Source organism: Athene cunicularia, assembly GCF_003259725.1.
Source record: "Athene cunicularia isolate RWA chromosome 1 unlocalized genomic scaffold, athCun1 chr1_part1, whole genome shotgun sequence".
Lineage (NCBI taxonomy): Eukaryota > Metazoa > Chordata > Aves > Strigiformes > Strigidae > Athene > Athene cunicularia.
In genome coordinates this window covers 124,116,866-124,135,467 of record NW_020799091.1, presented here as the reverse complement: position 1 = coordinate 124,135,467, position 18,602 = coordinate 124,116,866, and the positions used below count along the sequence as shown (strand labels likewise).

The 18,602-nt window shown below is 46.1% G+C and overlaps 1 protein-coding gene across 2 annotated transcripts; it reads right to left on the bottom strand.

Moving 5' to 3' along the window:
• Positions 1-2,445: 2,445 nt before the first annotated feature.
• TMEM39A (transmembrane protein 39A) lies at positions 2,446-17,552 on the bottom strand. 2 transcript variants are annotated; one of them, XM_026842593.1, is made up of 9 exons: positions 17,431-17,552; positions 11,124-11,317; positions 9,381-9,603; positions 7,896-7,979; positions 6,346-6,488; positions 5,544-5,892; positions 4,534-4,721; positions 3,908-4,028; positions 2,446-2,808 (listed from the first exon to the last, which is right to left on the bottom strand). In XM_026842593.1, the coding sequence occupies exons 2-9, from the start codon at positions 11,234-11,236 to the stop codon at positions 2,575-2,577; spliced, it is 1,455 nt and encodes a 484-aa protein (XP_026698394.1). In that variant the 5' UTR covers positions 11,237-11,317; positions 17,431-17,552; the 3' UTR covers positions 2,446-2,574. The 2 variants fall into 2 exon arrangements, with proteins under 2 accessions (XP_026698394.1, XP_026698386.1); XM_026842585.1 differs by lacking the exon at positions 17,431-17,552 and having other exon boundaries at positions 11,124-12,719.
• Between the last annotated feature and the right edge of the window lie 1,050 nt (positions 17,553-18,602).

Below are 18,602 nucleotides of genomic sequence, written 5' to 3'. Positions count from 1 at the left end.
CTATAGCTATGGAAGTGTCACTGTGCTTCTGTCCCTTACTCTGCAAGCAGGGTAAGGTCAGTCTAACTCTGGCACAAAGTATGGGTGTGTTCACTGCAGGAGCAGCTCCTACCTACCTTCAGCCTCACATGCAAGGGGAGGGAAAAACCAGAGCATGAACCCTTATCAACTCTGTGACCCAAAGCCCTGGTTCAGGGTTCTGGCTTCCTGTTACACATCTCTATTTTTCCCACCTGAAGCCCTGGAGAGCCTCTTTTCTCGCACTGGTTGCTTAAATATAAGCCCACTATCATTTAGGCATCTAAATTAAAGAAATTAATTGGTAAGGCTGTATACTGCTTAAGGGGTGCTGAGCTATGACAAGCAGGTGAAATTTGTGTGGTACTGAAAGCAGGAAATGCTACTGAGTTGCTGCAAGAGCTCAGGGAGACCTTTCACTGCTTAAAGGGGACTTAGAAGAAAGATGGGGACAGACTTTTTAGTAAGGCCTGTTGCACCAGGACAAGGGGTAATGATTTTAAACTAAAAGAGGGTAGATTTAGCCTAGATGTAAGGACAAATTTTTTTACGTGGTGGATTTTTTTAGGGTGGTGAAACACTGGACAGGTTGCCCAGAGAGGTGGTAGATGCCCCATCCCTGGAAACATTCAAAGTCAGGCTGGACGGGGAGCTGAGCAACCTGCTCTGGTTGAAGATGTCCCAGCTCATGGCAGGGGGTTGGCCTAGGTGACCTTTAGAGGTCCCTTCCAAACCAAACAATTCTGTCATTCTAAGAGTGGAAGCTGGGTGCAAGAAAGGTGTTGCACAAAGCCCTGTGCAGCAAAGAGCCTGTTCTAGAGAAGAAACCAACCCCCCTCTTACCCCAAGTGCACTTCCTGAAATAATCAAGGTAGAATTGAGGCGTGGATTAAAGACAAAGCATGACATTACGGGAGGAAGAGCTAGAGAAGACTACACTTGTACAAGGGTAGGCTCTAAGCCACAGTACTGTGTTTCATTAAAAGGTCCCAGACTGTAAACTCCCAAGTCCCTGTGTCCTGCCAGCAGCACTGGGACCCCAGGAAAGATGAGAAAAGGCCTAGGAGTAACCAAAACTAAGCATTTGTGTTCATTTTGGAGGAGGGTGTGGTTAATGATCAGATGTATCTCCTGTTGCCTACCTTATCAGGTATCCCAGGCTTGCGACCTTGTCCTACAGCCAAGAGCAAAGACGATTGCTCTGTTCTTACTTAGCTTGGAAGGAAAGAAGGAACAGAAAGTAGTTGCAGTTTGTCCCAAACTCCATACAATTTGTGTGGGTTTTTTCTCATATATACCCATTCTTCAGAGCTAGCACTTTACTGATGGCTAAAGTTAAGTCAGATGGCATCTGAATGGAAGAACATTGCACTGCTGCCTCCTTCATTACCTGAGTTAAAGCATCAACTCCTACCATCAGCTGTCACCAGCATCCACAGATTACTTAATTATATGGTTGATACTGTCTTTTCTCTCCAATTCCTCTATGATACTGCCACACTGGATTCACTAGATTCTAGTATAGTTCAGCTTTATGAAGACCAGTTTGAAAGCAAAGTATTTTCTCTAATATTGATGATAAGTTATTAAACACCACCAGCATATCTTAAGAGTGAAACACTGCTGAAATGCATTGTATAGCAACAAGGGAGTTGGTATCGGACAGTAATACATTTCTGCCAAGAACATTATGGCTTGAAGGAAAGGGCTGAATGTTCCCTAATTTAATGCTGTTACTCATGGGATTAGAGATGGATGTTTAAAATAATCAGTTACCATCTTGCTAGATGAAGCTATTTATTTTAAAAAAAAAAAAAATCTTCCTAAATGACACACTACCCTGAAATTATAATTTAAATATTTAGTTCATTCTCTGGGTAGAGTGAGGGAGCTTAAGTTACTAGGCAGACAGACAGGAGCTAAAGTAAAGAGTTTGTTATTTTTAAAAAATAATATTTCCATCCTACTAACGCTGAGAAGAACTGAGAACTTTTACTGACTGACAGTAACTTAGTCTGTCTTTCCACACCCTGCTTCCTCCCTTTCCCTAAACTGGTATCACACCAGTGCACATTTCCAAGGCAAGACTTCCCTGGAACTGAGGTTAGTAAGATAAACTTTGCTCATCTTTGTGAAAGGCCCCTGTGTTTCCTTTGTTCCCGTGGCTGTTACATTATCCAAGTTCTAGAGCAAACCAGTTCCTAATTAAAACAGTATGCAAGAGCAAGGCAGTTGTGTGAGCAAAGCAGACACAGTGACCACACACACAATCCTGTTGCTTCACATAGATATATGTATGGGTATAGATATACGGTATATACACACTGATTTGGTTTTATATATATAAAATAACACCTTGTTTATAAAGCGACATTTAATTGCCACTGGTTCCCTTCCCACCCCACAAAACCAATAGTATACAAAATATAAAATATTTTAAATATTTATAAACGCCGCAAGAAAAAAAAATAGAACTGTACGAAAATATTTTTTTTTTCTGAGGTTCCCTCCCTGCCATGTGAGAAAGGAAAGAGAAGGGGTACACATTTGGCCGGCCTAGTGTGCCTTGAGTCCATAGTTGTTAAGTGGGTAGGAGTATGCCCTGCCTAATACTATCCGGTCCCGGAGGAGCTTAAATAAAACATAGTAATTGCAGAAAAGGATGAGGGCCATGGAGAGGGTATGGTTCCACTTCTCTGAGCGCAGCAGCGAGTAGAGCTGGTAGCAGACCACGCTGCCTTCAATGAGAATCAGCAGGTTGAGCAGCCGTAATGGACGGTGAAAAAGGAACTGCAGGAAGACAGGGAAAAAGGACATGATTTCTTTGATTTGTTGAAGTGTTAAAATGGGGAGGGAGATGTACATAGCGCTGTTGGGCAGAAATTTGTACTCTAACCACTGCCAGCTGCTACCTGGGGAAAGCAGCACAAGAAATATGACATGTAGAAGTGTCATTGTGCTTGAGAAGGGGAGGACAGGTGAAATAAGCTCTTGGCCAGCCAAGATACTTCCCCATTTCCCTGCAAGATGTTAACTAGAACCCTCTTAATCTGCCACTGCCTGATTGGCAAGATGAATCACCATGCTGAGGAAGCACCAAGAAGGCAGCTGTGGCTTCCATCTTGCCCAGCCACCACTACAGCAATAGCGTGGCCAGCAGGGACAGGGGAAGGGATCTTACCCCTGTACTTGGCACTGGTGAGGCTGCACCTCAAATACTGTGTTCAGTTTTGGGCCCCTCACCCCAAAAAGGCCATTGAATGACTCGAGCGTGTCCAGAGAAGGGCAACGGAGCTGGTGCAGGGTCTGGAGCACAGGTCTGATGGGGAGCGGCTGAGGGAACTGGGGGGGTTTAGTCTGGAGAAGAGGAGGCTGAGGGGAGACCTCATGGCCCTCTACAGCTCCCTGAAAGGAGGGTGCAGAGAGGGGGGATGAGTCTCTTACACCGAGGAACCAGCGCCAGGCCAAGAGGGAATGGCCTCAAGCTGCACCAGGGCAGGGTCAGACTGGCTCTTAGGAAGTATTTCTTTGCAGAAGGGGTTGTTGGGTGTTGGAATGGGCTGCCCAGGGCAGGGGGGGAGTCCCCATCCCTGGAGGGGTTGAAGAGTCAGGTTGACCCAGCACTGAGGGATCTGGTGGAGTTGAGAACGGTCAGTGTGAGGTTAATGGTTGGACTGGAGGATCTTCAAGGTCTTTTTCAACCTAGACAATTCTGTGATTCTGTAATACTACCATGGGAAAGCCCCTCTGCTGCTAACAGGTATTCTGTTTAGCAGCAACAGGCTGTTGGTCAGCACCAAACTCTGTTTTGCACAGTCTGCTCTGCTGCAGTTAGGTTTCTCCTCCCTCCCGCAATCATAACACGGCAACTGAGAGGAGAGATACTTGCATAAAAGCGGGCGTGGGACACATCTGAAGGCACTGCTACGTTGTAAGGCCCAACTGCTTTATACAGGCATCGGCTCCGTCGCACCAGAACTCCTTGCGGCCATATTGTGTTTTCTGACCAGCTGTGGGGAAAGACCACCAGAGCATTAGCGTCTGTGCTCCCAACTCCCTAGATGTGGATCCACAGGAACGGACTGCACCCTGGAAAATACAAAAGCCTCTGCCACGAGGATGTGTCCTAGCTGCCACTGGGAAAGGGCAAGGAGGTGATCACAAGACCACCCGATGGACTCGCCCTGAACAAATGGCTACCCCAGGGTTAGAATCTGCTGCAGAGGGGGCCACCCTCTGCCCCTGCACAAGCAACTTCTCCAGTTGGCCAAGCAGAAGCTCAGCATTTGTTTCTGGGAAGGAAATACCACTGACTAGAGGAGCTCAGACAGCTCTCTAGAGCAGACAATTCCATTTCTAGCAAACAAAGACCAGCAGAGTTGTATCTCTGACCCCAGCGCTGTGGGGAATGAAGAAGCACCCTCAGTAGATAAGCACTGTGATACCTGCTTATCTACTAGAGCGTCTTCTCACCCCTTGCTGCACACGCCAACCCCTCCTCATCCCCACACTCACATATGCTGTGGAGCATTGCTGTAGGAACCGTGTTCTAGTTTCTGCCACTTGCCAAGGTGGGCAGCTGATCTGTGGAGCAGGTCACAGTACTTGGGAGGCAGCAGCTGAGTGGTGAGCATGACAAAGGCATTGATCCACACCATGATGAGGTGCTCGCAGGACCAGCGCATGTCGTAGTACTGGGTACTCTGCAAAGAGAGCAGACAAGAACTTGGCACTACTGTTCACAAAACAGAGGAAGGAACGACAAGGGACGTACTGCATGTACATCCAGCAGACCCACACCACACGTTACAGGCATGCGCTTTTGGACCGGTGGTTTCAGAGGGTTACAGCTTAGGAAACAATCAAGACTCCCATCTCCTTGACCTGAAGGAGAAAGGGCAGGGGGATGATGCTGCAGCTGGTGCATCTCCTCCTCCAGCAGCAGATAACAAGGGGGTTTGCTTGCCACAGGACTGCCCCATAAGCAACAGTTGCACCAAGACTGCTACATGGATTGTAGAGCCCTGCCTGTTTAATTACACCAACTGGAGCTCATTCTAAGTTAGAAAAAACAACAGATTGAAAAAATACAAGCCCCACATTGACAAGAGGGTCTTGGGTTTAGCTTGCCAAGCATCCTAGTTGGCTGTTTTCTAACAGGCTGACCATCAAAGCCTCTGATCCAAGCACTTGAAAGCCAGGATGCTGGATCTGAGACAAGTAACAAGAGCTTCCCTTTTCTAGGAAGAACACAGCTATCCATCTGCCTAGGACAGGGGGCGGGAGAAGGGGAGTTAGTAAGTGGGGTGATGGGACTAGAGGTGCATCACATTTATGGCAATACCTATCCGCCAACCAGGAGCAGTACTAGTGCACTCCGGATGCAGCCATGCTCCGCTATCCGGGCTGCCAAAGGGGAGACAGAGAAAAGGGGAATTAACCAGGAATCTGGCCTGGCAACAATTCACACAACATTCAGAAGGAGACGGCGGGCAGGGGCACAGAGAGAGCCTGACAAGAGCTACCTTCACAAAACACAGTGGCAGAAACGCCACGTAGTAGGCACTGAAGAGAGAGTTGAAGAGAACTTCCTTGATCCTGCGGTTGAAGTCTGCTTTTAAGCACTCCACCTCATTGCGGATGAGATCTGGGGAGAGGGGGCAGCTGTGAGTGGGGATAGATGTAGGGTTATTGAACTGTTCTCTCAGGGACTCCCACAGAAGCGAGAGGAAATCTTTGGGTTTGACCAGGCTGCTGACAGCTGAAGACCCATCATCCACCATCTGGTCCTGTACCAAGTAACCACAGTCTGCAGGAAGGGGCTGTGCTCTGCTGTCCTGGTGGAAGCAGCACAGAGGAACGTAGACACCAAACCTGTGGGGAAAGAAAGAAAAAGGGATGAAGTGACAGCCATTTCAACAGGAAGCAGGGGGCACCTTCTCAACACATGTTGGCCCTTCAGAGAGGGACACCACATAGGAACCCTCACTCCAGAACCTAGTGGCCAACTCTTCTCCTCTGTAAAAGGCTACATGCTGCAGATTTAACAACTGTGCAGAAAAGCAGCTTTAAATCCCATTTGTGGAACCAATGATCCCAATGGCTCAGTCTTCAGTAAAGGCCCCTCATGTAAACATACTGAGGCAATATACTTCATCAGCTCTGCACTACCTCCTCACATCATCCCCTGGCCACTCCTTCTTCCCCTTTAACCAAAAAAACGGGGAGACAGATTATAGCCAACACCTCTGCTTGCTCTGGTGGCTCACGCCACCCCCAGGCAGCCATGCTCCCCCCACCCTGAAGGTACAAGGTGGTGTCACTCACGGGTAGCCCAGGAAGAGAAGGTTGAGAACAGAATGGCTGCGGAAGAGGTTGACCAAAGTCCAGCAGAGCACCCATCCACAGAGGGTGAGCAGCACCAGGCGCACCAGGTAGTGAATCACTGATGTCGCACCCACCTGAGAGGCCTGCAAACGGAGAAGAAACATTCAGCAGCCCTCTAACACCAGTGCTAGAACAGGGGGTACCTGTGGAGGAGTAGCAGGGAGAAGGGTGCCTGGAGGCACTGTAAGAGGGATGGATGGCTGCCCTCTTCCTCTCAGTAGCAGGAGACTGACTCTCTTACAAAGGTGGACACCTTTGATTTTATTCACGATTGAGAGAATCCAAAACATTCAAACAAGCACAAATTGCAATGCATGACTAAAATTTTTTTAAAAATATTCAAACCTGCAAAGTAGGAAATACTGTTGCTCAAGTCCCTTATTTCTCCGATGATAGTTCCAGGATAGCCTGAAACATATTTCCTCTTGCTCTTTCCTTTAAAAGGATCAGGTCTCAGCACTTACTTTCCTAAAGAACTGAAATGTCACAGTTCTCAGCTGAGGGAATCTTAAAACTAAATTTCCACCACTCATCTCTACAGGCTGCACTCTAGTGAGGAGGCCCCACCTTCAAAAGGACAGCAAGAAAGCTTGTTCCAGTCTCCAGTGGGGAGAAGGCAACTGAACTATGGAAAGATTCTCAGGGGTTAGAGCCAATAGAAGTGATGCATAAGAACTTGCATGGAAGGTTTTAATGCAGAAATTTCAGTCTATGGGAAGTTTTACGGGGGATGTGATCATAAATGAAAATGGCAGGAACTGGAGATGAAAAGAGAACTTCAGAGATTCAATCTTCTCCATTCACCTACTCAACAGGTCATAACTGTTCCTTTATTTTATTTTTAAACTTACTGCTTAGTTGCTTAGCCTGGAGTTCTATTAACAGTTTCAGGGGACAAAACTGCCATTTTCCTCAAAATGGCCTTTCTCAAACATGTATTTGGCCTGGTTCTGCTCTCACAAACACAGAGAGGGTCTCAAAATCTGAGGTGACATGATCAGTCTCAGAGTTACTGAGTAACCTGGACCAGACAAGCAGTTCTACCAGCTACTCCTATTTCCCTTTAGTGTACTCAAACATCCTCCTCCCGACCTTTCCCCTCTCATCTCCTGTTCTTTCTTCTAGTCTTGCCTAACCTTCCCATTTGCCTTTCTGCTACTTGACTTGCAATACTCTCAGCCACCTCTCTGGCACAAGATATCGAGGCACAGCATTGTGCCTGCACAGGTAAGGCAGCAAGTGGGACCATTTCATCTCCTCCTAGGTGCAGAGGCAACAGAGCTACCCAATACTGCAGGGCATGAATGATCTCAAGGAGAAAACTTCAAGGCAGAAGGGCATCCCAAAAAATCTTAAGTCCTTCACACCCAGACTTGTTCTGGGGGAAGAAACCCTCCAGCTATGCAACGTGCCAAACTTTCTCATGCCATGGATGGCTGTGCTCTGCAATCAGTGCTACAGGCAGGAGAGGGAACATTTGGGAATGTTACCTCAGAGATGAGGGCCCACACCAGCCTCCGAGCCAGCATCACTGTGATGAACGCCGCCAGGTGGTAGTCAATGAGGTGAAAATTCTGAAGAAGGAAAGAAAAAAGGTCTTCACCAGGGGAAGGAACTCTGAAACCACCCAGCTGGGGTGGGACTAGAAATCTGGCTGCTGAGAGTGCATTAGGACCTCATGTAAGCATTCCCCAAAATCTCTCTATTAGGGATGAGGGAGAAGGGATAAACATCAGTCACACAGGAATGTCTCCAGAAGCAAGATCTTCCCCACACGGAGGTTCCTTCCCATGGAGAGATTTCCACTGAAAACAAAACAAACCCACCCTTCAGGTAGGTATTTTTGGGGTCAAAGGGACATTTAGGACCAGGATCCTACTACAGAGAACAGCTTGCATGTTCTTCCAGCAAAAGCCACTGAGCAACCAGAGCAAGGGTGGCCAAAATGGAGTCCAGAGTGAGCCCACCAGCTCACTTTAGCTCTTAGTCTCAGAAATAGTCTGTAGTGACCCTGATAATCAAGTTGATCTGAGAAATTACATCTTTGTGGGCCACAGATCTGTATTAGAAGTTTAATGTTGGCTCTGACTGCATCAAGCTAGATACAGCTCTTGGACCCCTTACAATTTTTCGGCGAAGCTATCAAATTTGTTTTGGCTAGAACAGTTAGTAGACTCTGAATACTGCTATTTGGGACTTCAAGGACATTTTGGGTAAAAAAAGAATGCTTGACTTCTGATAGGGACAAAGGACCATTAAATCCTTTCAGTTTGGGAGCCTAAACCAGAAAGCTCTTTTCTTCAAAAGCCGTGTCTAGCATTGAGTAGCTGAACTTGAACCTGATAACTGGAACACCAGCACCACCTGTCGGTATAGTTACCCAAGGAACCACCTCATACTTCCAAGCAGCAAGGACACAATACACACTGAAGGACTGCTTCAGAGGCTAGCTTCTCTCAGACGAGGTTTGCCAGCTCAGGGACAGGTCACTGCCAGGCTGTGCAGCTTACCAGAAAGAAGACTGAAACCGAGGAGGCTGGGAGGTTTACATAAGCTGAGGATCTGACACCCTCCCCAACTCCTCTGCTGCTGACCTGCTGTGAGATCCTAATAAAAACTTGCATCGTCTCCCTCTTCTCATGCCCTGTTGTTTCCACTGTCAAGGGGCACCTGCAGTAGGAGAAGGCAGGTTTCTGGACTCTCAACTCCATTTCAAACCCTAGGGGCTAGCTAAGCCATGCAAGATTCTGCAAGAAATTTCCACTGAAGGAGTCCTGTTGACACCTCTCTCACCTTCCACGTGTTTTTTTCAACCTGTAAAATGGGGGATGACATGGCCCTGGCTGATGTGGATGCATGTGAATTCCTCTTCACTCCCTTAATGTCAAATGATTGGCGATTCCTGGCCTGAAGATGCATGAAAAGAAGCTGTGTAATGAAAAAACACGAGTGATGGCATTTGCAGGGGAACTCACCAGTGAGGTGCAGGATGCAGGGTGATTGTATGGGTACCACCAGACAGTCTTGTAGATGTTGATGTACTGAATGAAGAGGGCTACCAGTAGGTAGATGAAGAACAGGAATTCAAAGAGAAGGCTCCCATCCAGTGGCAGTTCAGGGATCCGGCAGTGACGTACAGGCTCTGGCGTAATCAGCGCTGTGATCGGAGGTGCAGAGAGGCTGATGGCACTACCATTCCTGAAGCAGACAGATATTACTCACTTGTAAACATTCTACCTCATCTCTACCATTTTCCAGGATGAGGAGTGCTTGAGGTTGTGAAATTGGGACTGAGCATTGCTAGAGGAGAGATGGCAGAAGTTTTGTATTCATATCTCTGGTGGTGTGCTTCATCATCATCTTGGCTCAGATAAAACCCGTATCCAGCATTTTCTCTAGACAGCATATCGGTCTGCCAGAGGTGCTGTGACAAGCCCAACAATATTTCAGTAAACTTGTAGATGGAGGAACAGAGGTACAAAGTGAGGAGGCATCTCCAAGCAAAAATCATTGAGGGCTCTGTGTCCAACCAAGCCCTTAAATGCTGGCTCCTTCTACCCATCACTAGGACATTACAGTAGCACCCAGCCTCCTTCTCCAGTATTGCAGTGCCCATCATCTTTCTGCTCACACTTCCTCTTAAAAAGAAGAGTAAGTAAAAATAGAACAGAGGAGTTCAGCCACTTCCTAGAGTCTGACCCCTCAAGTATTCTCTCACTTCCTTCTTTCTTAGCCTCCAGAGGAGACTAGGATAACTAAAAGCTCTGGCAGACTAAACTGATGGAGGAAGTTCAGACACGTCTGACTGACACCAGGATAAGCAGTGCTCCCCCCCAGAACCTTGAGGCACTGACTCTATGGTCTCAACAGTCATTTGTTCCTCATCTAAGACTGCTATCCATTAATCTGTCCCAGACAGAAAAGTCTTTAAAGGCCAAAGCTAAATGGCTCGGGTCTGTCTACTCTGTAAGGATGAACTCATAGGAAGTAGATCAGGGCCTCAACATGCATCAGACAGCTTCTCTAGTCTGCTAACTTAGGTATGGAAGGAAGCAACGCCGGGCCCTTTTAGTCTTTATGCCAAATGTGGAGATCTAAATGTCACCATGTGTTCCTTTTTCAGCCCCCAAGTTTCCCAGAAAATGGAGATGGGCTTTGCCAATGGTAAGAATTAGTTTCATCTGCAGCCAGCAGGGCTAAAACAGTGCCTTTCTATCATGCAGGAGGGGGACTCACAGCTAAGCTCTCACTTGTCACACTTAACTCCCTGTGGCATTGCAGGCAAGTGAGCAAGAGAGACAAGGACTCATCATCTGGTAGGACTCACTGCTCTGGGAACTGCTGAGGGAAAGACAAACTGAGCGTGGCGCGACTTCCACCCCTGGCCATTGTGACTTCAGTGAGCAGTGAAGGGTGGCTGAGACCACTTCCACAATCGCCCCCACAGGGCTGATTTTAATGCATGAAGTCAAGAGAGGGGACACAGAGGGAAGCGTGTGCCATGGAAGAGCTGGGAAGAGAAGCTAGAAGAGGTTGGTCATGCAGGGCACATTCCCTCTCCTAATGCCACAGCAGTGGGCTCAAGGTTCCCGTCTCCCAGTTCCCTGCTTTAACCACAAAGCTGCATTCCCACACAGAGTTCAGCGTGGAGCAAGGCTCCTAGTTTTTAGCACTATCCCAACTGCAGGTGTCTCAACCATCCCAACCTTTGTCCTCACCTGTTTCTCAAACCAGTACCGTTCCCGCAGCTCCCACCAACCAGCGTCTGGAGAGAAGGCAAAGCTGAACGGCTTAGCTGCTGCCGGCTGGGTCCCCTCCTTCCACCGGGCATGACCAGGAACCAATCCACTTCCAGTGCCTCCGGCAGGCTGTGCCCTGAGACCCAGACAACGGTCCTGAAGCCCTCCCAGGTCTGCAAAGGAGGCAAAAACATCACTTAAGCTGCAAACTGCTGGTCCCTTAGCTCACACCCCGGCCAAGCGAGTTCATGCAAAAGGAAGCCACACTCATACACTCAGAGCCCTGTGGGACGCCCATCACCACCCCAAAACACTGTGCTGTCTCAACACCACCAGATCAGCTTCTGCTTGAATACACAGAAAGGACACCACTGACACTGTCTTGAAAAGCAGCTGCTTAAATTAGCCACCAGCAACTGCTAGCACTTCCTGTTGACTGGAAAGCTCCAGAGAGCATTTCTAGGGCTGGAGACCACACAACCATGTGCCTCATTTCAACAGCAAGCCTGGGAAGAGCCCTCTCCCTGTTCTGATGCAAGGAGTTGTTACAGCTTCACAGGTCTTTTTAACCACCCAACACAGCAGTTGACAGGCTCTGATGCTGGTAGGTAACTTGGACCCCCTCTGCCACAGCTCTGAACAGACAAGACTGGTCTCCATGAAGGTAATTGCATGGTTCAGCTCCCTTCTGTGTTAAGAAAGCCTGACACAATGGGAGGAGCCCACTGTGTCTAATTAGATAACTAGAACCACCATTTAAAAGTGGTTCTAGTTATCGGAGTACCACAGCAAAACACACATGTATGCATGTATTTCGGATGCATGTATAGGTAATCACATATCCCAGCCCTCAAAAAAAAAAAATTAAAAAGTAAGCCTGTAAATATTTATTTAATTTTAAATAACACATTTAAATCAATCAGTTCCTTAAAATGAACTAGTATGAGAGAGGTTGGGCAACTCAGAATATCAGTAACAAAGTCTGGCACAGACTTTATCACTTCCCATATGGTTTTGCTTTTATTTTGTTGGTCTCCCAATGACACTGCAAGGATTTCAGCAGTCAGGTAAGTTCCTGATGGCTAGCAGACCTAGGAGAGCAAGGGGTTGAACTGGAGTGCAAATCTGGAAGTCATTCCAAGTGCACGTGCTATACAGAATCAAGACACTGAGCGAGCATCTCGCTACAAGGAGCCTGACGTGTCTGCATGTCTGGAGGCTAATCAGCTGCCCTCCTGGCAAAGTATCGTAGCCAGAAACAACCCAGGGTCCAAAAAAGCACCAACACCTTCTGGAAAACTCTGGATCTAGCTTAGAAATTTACAGATGGAACCTATCATCTATTTATAATTCAGTTATCACCTCCTTTAAAATACTGAGAAATCACAGCTGGCAGAAATGCCAGGAAGTTTGCTCAATGACTCACACCACTGTAACCATGAGCATAGTGTGCAGGAGAACTAGTCTCCCTCAAAGAATTGTCCTTTGCATTAAAATTTCCTATCCTTCATCTCTATTCCAATAACTGATTCTTAAAATTTCAACAAAAATCAAGATGTTTCAAAAAACACACATACCCCACATGAAGGTCTCTTGCAAAACAAAAATTAAACCAGAGATCCTGGAGGGGAGGTAAAAAAAGGAAAAAAAAAAAAAAAAAAAAGAAAGAAAAGGAGCTGTGAAATTGCGTGAGAGAGCAAACATTGGAAAATTTCAGTTTGAAGGAAAAGTGTTTTGGCAGACTTCAAAACTCTCACTATAATTCCAATAACAAAACAGCAGAGAATTAAAGCCTTCTTTACCTTTCCAGTCAAGACACTAAAGCTTTCAGAGAACTTTCTCTAGGATGTTCTAGAGTTTTATTTGGGAAATTTTATTTTTCAGGAATTAAATATAAGCAGAAGAAAATTCTCCTGCATGCACAAGATGAGCAGGGGCAGCAACAGACAATGCGGAATTTACTTAGGGCATCCAGACACTTTACATAAACAGCAAAGGTGAAGAAAAAAAAATGAGGAAAAAGCTCTAAAATGAGCAACTTGGAAAGCCTTTTCAAGACAAACTATTACAGGGACTGTGGAAGCTAAAACAATTGGTCTGATTCAACTTACAGGATATTTATGATACATTGGTGGTCTAATTAGTGTTATTAACAGTGGAAGGTATTTTATGCCGCATTCAGTAATTCATGTAAATAATTTAACAGCTCTCATTAGTAATATCTCATCAGTATGCTTCACGTACTTGCCAACATAGACACTTGGACACCAAGTAATCACACTTCCACCCTCTGGTTTTGCAAGTGAGTAAAATGCAGATTTCTACCAGTAAAAAGAATGCCTGTGGAAAGGAGCCCTCCTTAATGTATGTGAGCCATATTTTAAATGCACTTGAATAAGCCTTTTCACAGTGATCCATGAACATATAGACTGGGTAGTTCCTTAAGCCAAGTATTAAATAACTTCCCTTCACCGGAGTCTGATCAAATGAGGTTGGTATCTGTTAGAGGAAAATCTGCCTAAGGACCATTCTTTTTTTGTTTGCTTTTGTTTTGTAAACCTAGCCACACAAAACTGAAGCTCCCCAGATAGAAGTTAAATAAAGCAGTGAGATTACAGATCAGTTTGACTCAAGTCTGCTTTTTTTGGCCTTGAACCAATCAACAGCTCTCCTTTTTGAGGAGAGACATGGCAAAAAGCCTTTTTATAGTTTTCAATTAATAAACAAAGGCATGACTCTACTGTGAAAAATATGCTAACAAGAAAAAAAAAGTGTCCATGACCCTTTACACCAACAGATAAGATTTCTGTGTGCATCCAAGTCATATTAAGTATTAATAAAGAGCTCGCAGAGCTCGCTGGGAGTCTACCAGGCTCCCTTCTGTTTGCAGAGCCCCACCCCATCAACGATCTTATTTTATATAGAGCCACTGGCACAAAAAGCAAGGAATGGAAGGAAAAAAGCTTCTACTGACAAGACTCTTTAGTCCATTAATATGATTCCACGTAGGTGAACTGAGAAGAACAACATTTCCCTCAAAAATAAGTCACATACTTGCAGTCCCTTCAACCTCAACATCCCCAGAACAGAAGCTGCCTGCCTTCCAGGATCTCCTCTCTCAGGCAGACATGGACATCATAAAAACACACAAGAAGGATCCGGGGAGCAGCTGGAACAGTGAAGAGCACTCCTGCTCATGCACAGGGAATAGATATGGGTATGGACAGCTCTTGGGTACTAGAGAGGGACTACACTCTTTCTTGGGGACAGAGACAAAACCTTCAGCTCTGACATGGTTATAAGACAGCCCAGGAACATAAGGCATCAGGTCCTCTGATTTCCAATTCACACTTTTAGGGCTACAGAAAGCACTTGGGCATTTTGTTTCTCTGCACCAACACCCCTTCCCAGCTATCCTGATGAGGCAGGATCAAGGCAGGCAAGAACCACAGCTGTGAGCAATGCTTTACTGATAAAGAGCGAGGCAGACAAACAATCCACCAGCTCGGAGGTGAAGCAGCATGCACAGTCCTGTCCTGCTCCCCAGGGACCATCACTCAGAATCAGGTTCCTGCATCAGCAGCTGCCCAAACAGCTCTTACAAGAGGCAAATCAGGAGAGAGTCAGTGACTCATCAGAATGAAAAGTCTGCCTGGTTCCCCATCTCTTTGCTGGAAACACTACAATGCTCAGCCAGTTATTTTAATGGCATGAACGTTTTTTAATGGGAGAAAACTCTGAGCCTCCAATCCTCCTGGGATGCTTGCTGCACCGAGGCGTGAGAACTCTCAGAGCTTGGAAAACATTCAGGAGGCTCTCCTTGGCTCCACAAGTCCTACAGCCAGATACTCTCAAGAGCAGAAAGGAAAATGTGGCCAACCTCACTTGAAGCACCGTGGCCTGAGAAGACCACAGGTGTCTCACTGAAATTTTCCATCCTGATCAAAGCAGCCTTCTTCCTGCCGAGTAAGCACATGACATCTTGGGGTGAAGCAACACCTCTGCGACCGTTAGTGAAGGAGCTCTGCACGCCCCCTCCTCCTCAGCCACAGAAACTCCCAGCGTTGCCTGGGTGGCTAGCAAGACTTTCCATTCAGGGTGCCCATGCTTTATGGCTACAGAGGTATGGAAACATACCTGGCCCCTGTACAGTGCTCCCTCACAGGGAAGTGTGGCAGGCCACCCCTGTGACATGGATGCAGAGCACTGACACAAAGCATGGGGAACTACCAGTGCTGACAAAACACCATTGATGTTTCCAGCCCCTCCAGGTGCTAGCAGTAATACCCTGAACCACAGTTAGCATTGAGTGTGGGAACAAAAGGATAAATTCACGCTTTCAGGAACTGGGAACAGTGCAGGGAAAGCACAGAGCACTCCTGCAGCCAGGTATCTGGCAATTCCTCCCCCAGTGCAGCAGCTGCCTCTCCCCCTGATGCCAGGAGCACTGGCTTCTAGGTCATCTTCCTTCAAAAAGGAACATATATCCTGGAACTGGGCTTCCTGGATAAGCTCCAAGCTCCCAGTCCACAAAGGCAAGGGACCATTTAAGGCCTGGATAGTTCACGCTGGCCTGAGTGAAAGGCTGTCCCCAGGGCTGCCACTGAACAATACAGCCAGCACCTGTAGAGCTTCTGTTGTCACCCCAGAGGTGACAACTGTGTCCCAGACGGTGGCTTATTCATAAAACCTTGTTTGCAAGGCTGCAAAAGACAGTTACTAGCCCCTGGTGAAACCATTTCTGGAAGGATGGGAGAAGGAAAGCAGGTTATGATTCTCTAACCTTTGGGATTAAATATATACAGTAACAGTCATGATTTTCAGCTGTCAGAAAAACAGCTCTTTCTCCTCTTCCTCCCTCTCACCTCCATCAGTCTCTGAAACTGAAAGAAGCAACGTAAAAACATCTCTTGATTACTAACATACTCACTTCAAATTGCTGGAGCTGGTCAACCTAATCCCAAATTTGCACTTGTCCATCAATCCTATGCCTTTGCACATGCAGCAAATCCAATTTACAGTCAAGTTTTCTTTTGAACTGCTATGAGCCCTAGTTACTATGGCTTATTTTTACTTCCTTTTAGTGTGAGATTTTTATTTATTTAAATAAAAACATTTTGACAGATGGAAAAACTGAGACACAAAGCTGGTAACTGATTCACCTAACATAATGCCAAAAAAAAAAAAAAAAAATTGAGAAGAGAGCCTAGGAACTGCGATGGCTGCACCCATGCCTCAGTCACGAGGCCACCTTGTCAGCACCCTCCCATCTGCCACACCAAAAGCCAAGAAGCTGCAAAATGTCTGTGGAAGCCTTAACGTGGTTTGGGAATAAAAAAAGCATTTAGTTGTTGCAAGGCAAGAAACAACAGACAGGTTATCAGATGGAAAGCTAAATATTTGGCTTCTGCAGAGCTCCCCCAGCGCTAAGTCAACACAACCTTTCAACTGGGGCTGGCTCCCAAGGCACACACCCACCACCTGGCCCACAGCTTGGCCCCAGCACCGGGCTTGGAGGCAAAACCAGTTAGGAGGGAGGTCTCCCAAGTCAGCACATTTTCCATGTCCTCCTCACAATGTATGGAGCGATGGATTAAGAAGGAGATTTGGTGTGGAGAAAGACAGAAGCCCCCCTGAAGTGCAGTCCAGGGTCAGACAAGGAGGATGAGAGCCAGGTGGTGAATCACCACCATCATGCACCAGCAAGACTGATTTTTGCTCAGTGACTAAGAACCAAGAACCTCCCCTGTAATAACAAAACCAATCCAGCAATACCAAGTCAATGTCAGCTTTTCTGATACAACACAAGCCTGGCCAAAGAGGCTCCATCTATCAGGCCTCTACACACATGTCAAAAACAAAGGGTTAAAGTAAAAAGAAAAAGGTGAGATTTCATACATGGCATATATACTGTATGACTCATTTCAGGCATCTTCAGTGACGAAGGCTAGAGCTAAACAGACAGATTAAGTAGGGAAAAGAAAAGTCCTATCTAAAGACAAGGTGAAGGCAGCACTTGCTAATTGTAGCTGCCACGGTACTTCAAATACCAATTAACACAAATGAGAAGTTTTCCAGGAAAAGCCTCTCCAGGTGAAAATGCAGTAAGCTCAGTCCAGCTCGTTTTGCAGATGTGCTCTCTAAGGATGGGACAAAGATTTAAGTTCTTAATACTCTAGACCAAGAAAATTATCCAAGAAATTGAGAAAGCAATGTTTTAAAATAGAGAAGGAATTTCCAAAGCCAACCCTACATATTCCTTAAAAATCCCCCTCAAAGACCTTACTTCAGAGGATGCGAGGAAGAGATTTCCAGAGGTATACAGAAGATACGGTCCTCTTCAGAATACAGATGAGTTCAAGTCTTTGTGAACTGGAGGAAAGAAGATATGCACACTAAGCACTCATAATGAAACTCTGGCAAGTACGAGAACAAAGCCGCGATTCCTGGAGTAATAAAATAATACCTCATAACCATATAATTACCTGGTGCAACTAACTGCTGCAGGAGGTCACAGCAAACAGCTTAGTAAGATTTTAATGAATGACTATAATAATTTTATGAATGAAGACAAGTGACATTACATTCCAAAAAAAGTGGAAAAAAAAAATACAACCCCACAACGTAAGATCCTCAGGGCTCAGCAGCTACACATGGCGGATAATACACTCCTCACCAAGACAACAGTATTGTACAGTTAGGAAGACATTAACATTTTCTTTGGCTGTTTCTGATGTATACATCAACACTCACAGCCAAATACTGGATCTGTGAATAACAAAAGATTGGCTTGTTCTTGTGTGAGAACAAGACAGAATTACAAAGTAGAGCTTTTCCAGCAGCAAAGGAAAATGCAGGCCTGACCAGTTGGGTCATGATCTATTTTGGTCCTACAGTTCCCATGCTTCAAAATCGTGTGGGGAAAAAAGACAGCAAGTCCAGCCTCATCCCGAGAGAGAGGCTCAAACTAAAGAGCTGGCAGGAATTACTGAGCTAGATGTATAGGTCTCAAAGACAACCTGCACTGTCATCTGAAAGCTCAGGAGAGTGCCAGCTTCACACCCAAAACAGGATTTGGATATGTTAACACCACAGAAGTTTTAAGCTCCAACTCCGTGTGCCCGTTACAGATAGAAACAAAAGTTCATTTTAGAAAAGGATGCTGGTTGGGAAGTAACGCTAAATCACAAGGATGAGGTATTAGCAAACACAACACAGGCAAAGCTATCAAAGCTGGCCGTTAATACAGTTTATCAACATGTACTCCTAAACACACCTTGCTCCAAAGCTCTTCAGTAAACACTGCACACTGGCACGACATTACCAAAACACAGCCACCGATCACCCTCCGTTACACCACGCAACACACAGCAACTGGAAAAGGAGAGGGAATTTTGGCTATGACCATTGAAATTTTCTTTTCCATCTTATCAGGACAAATGCACAGCAAAACAGATC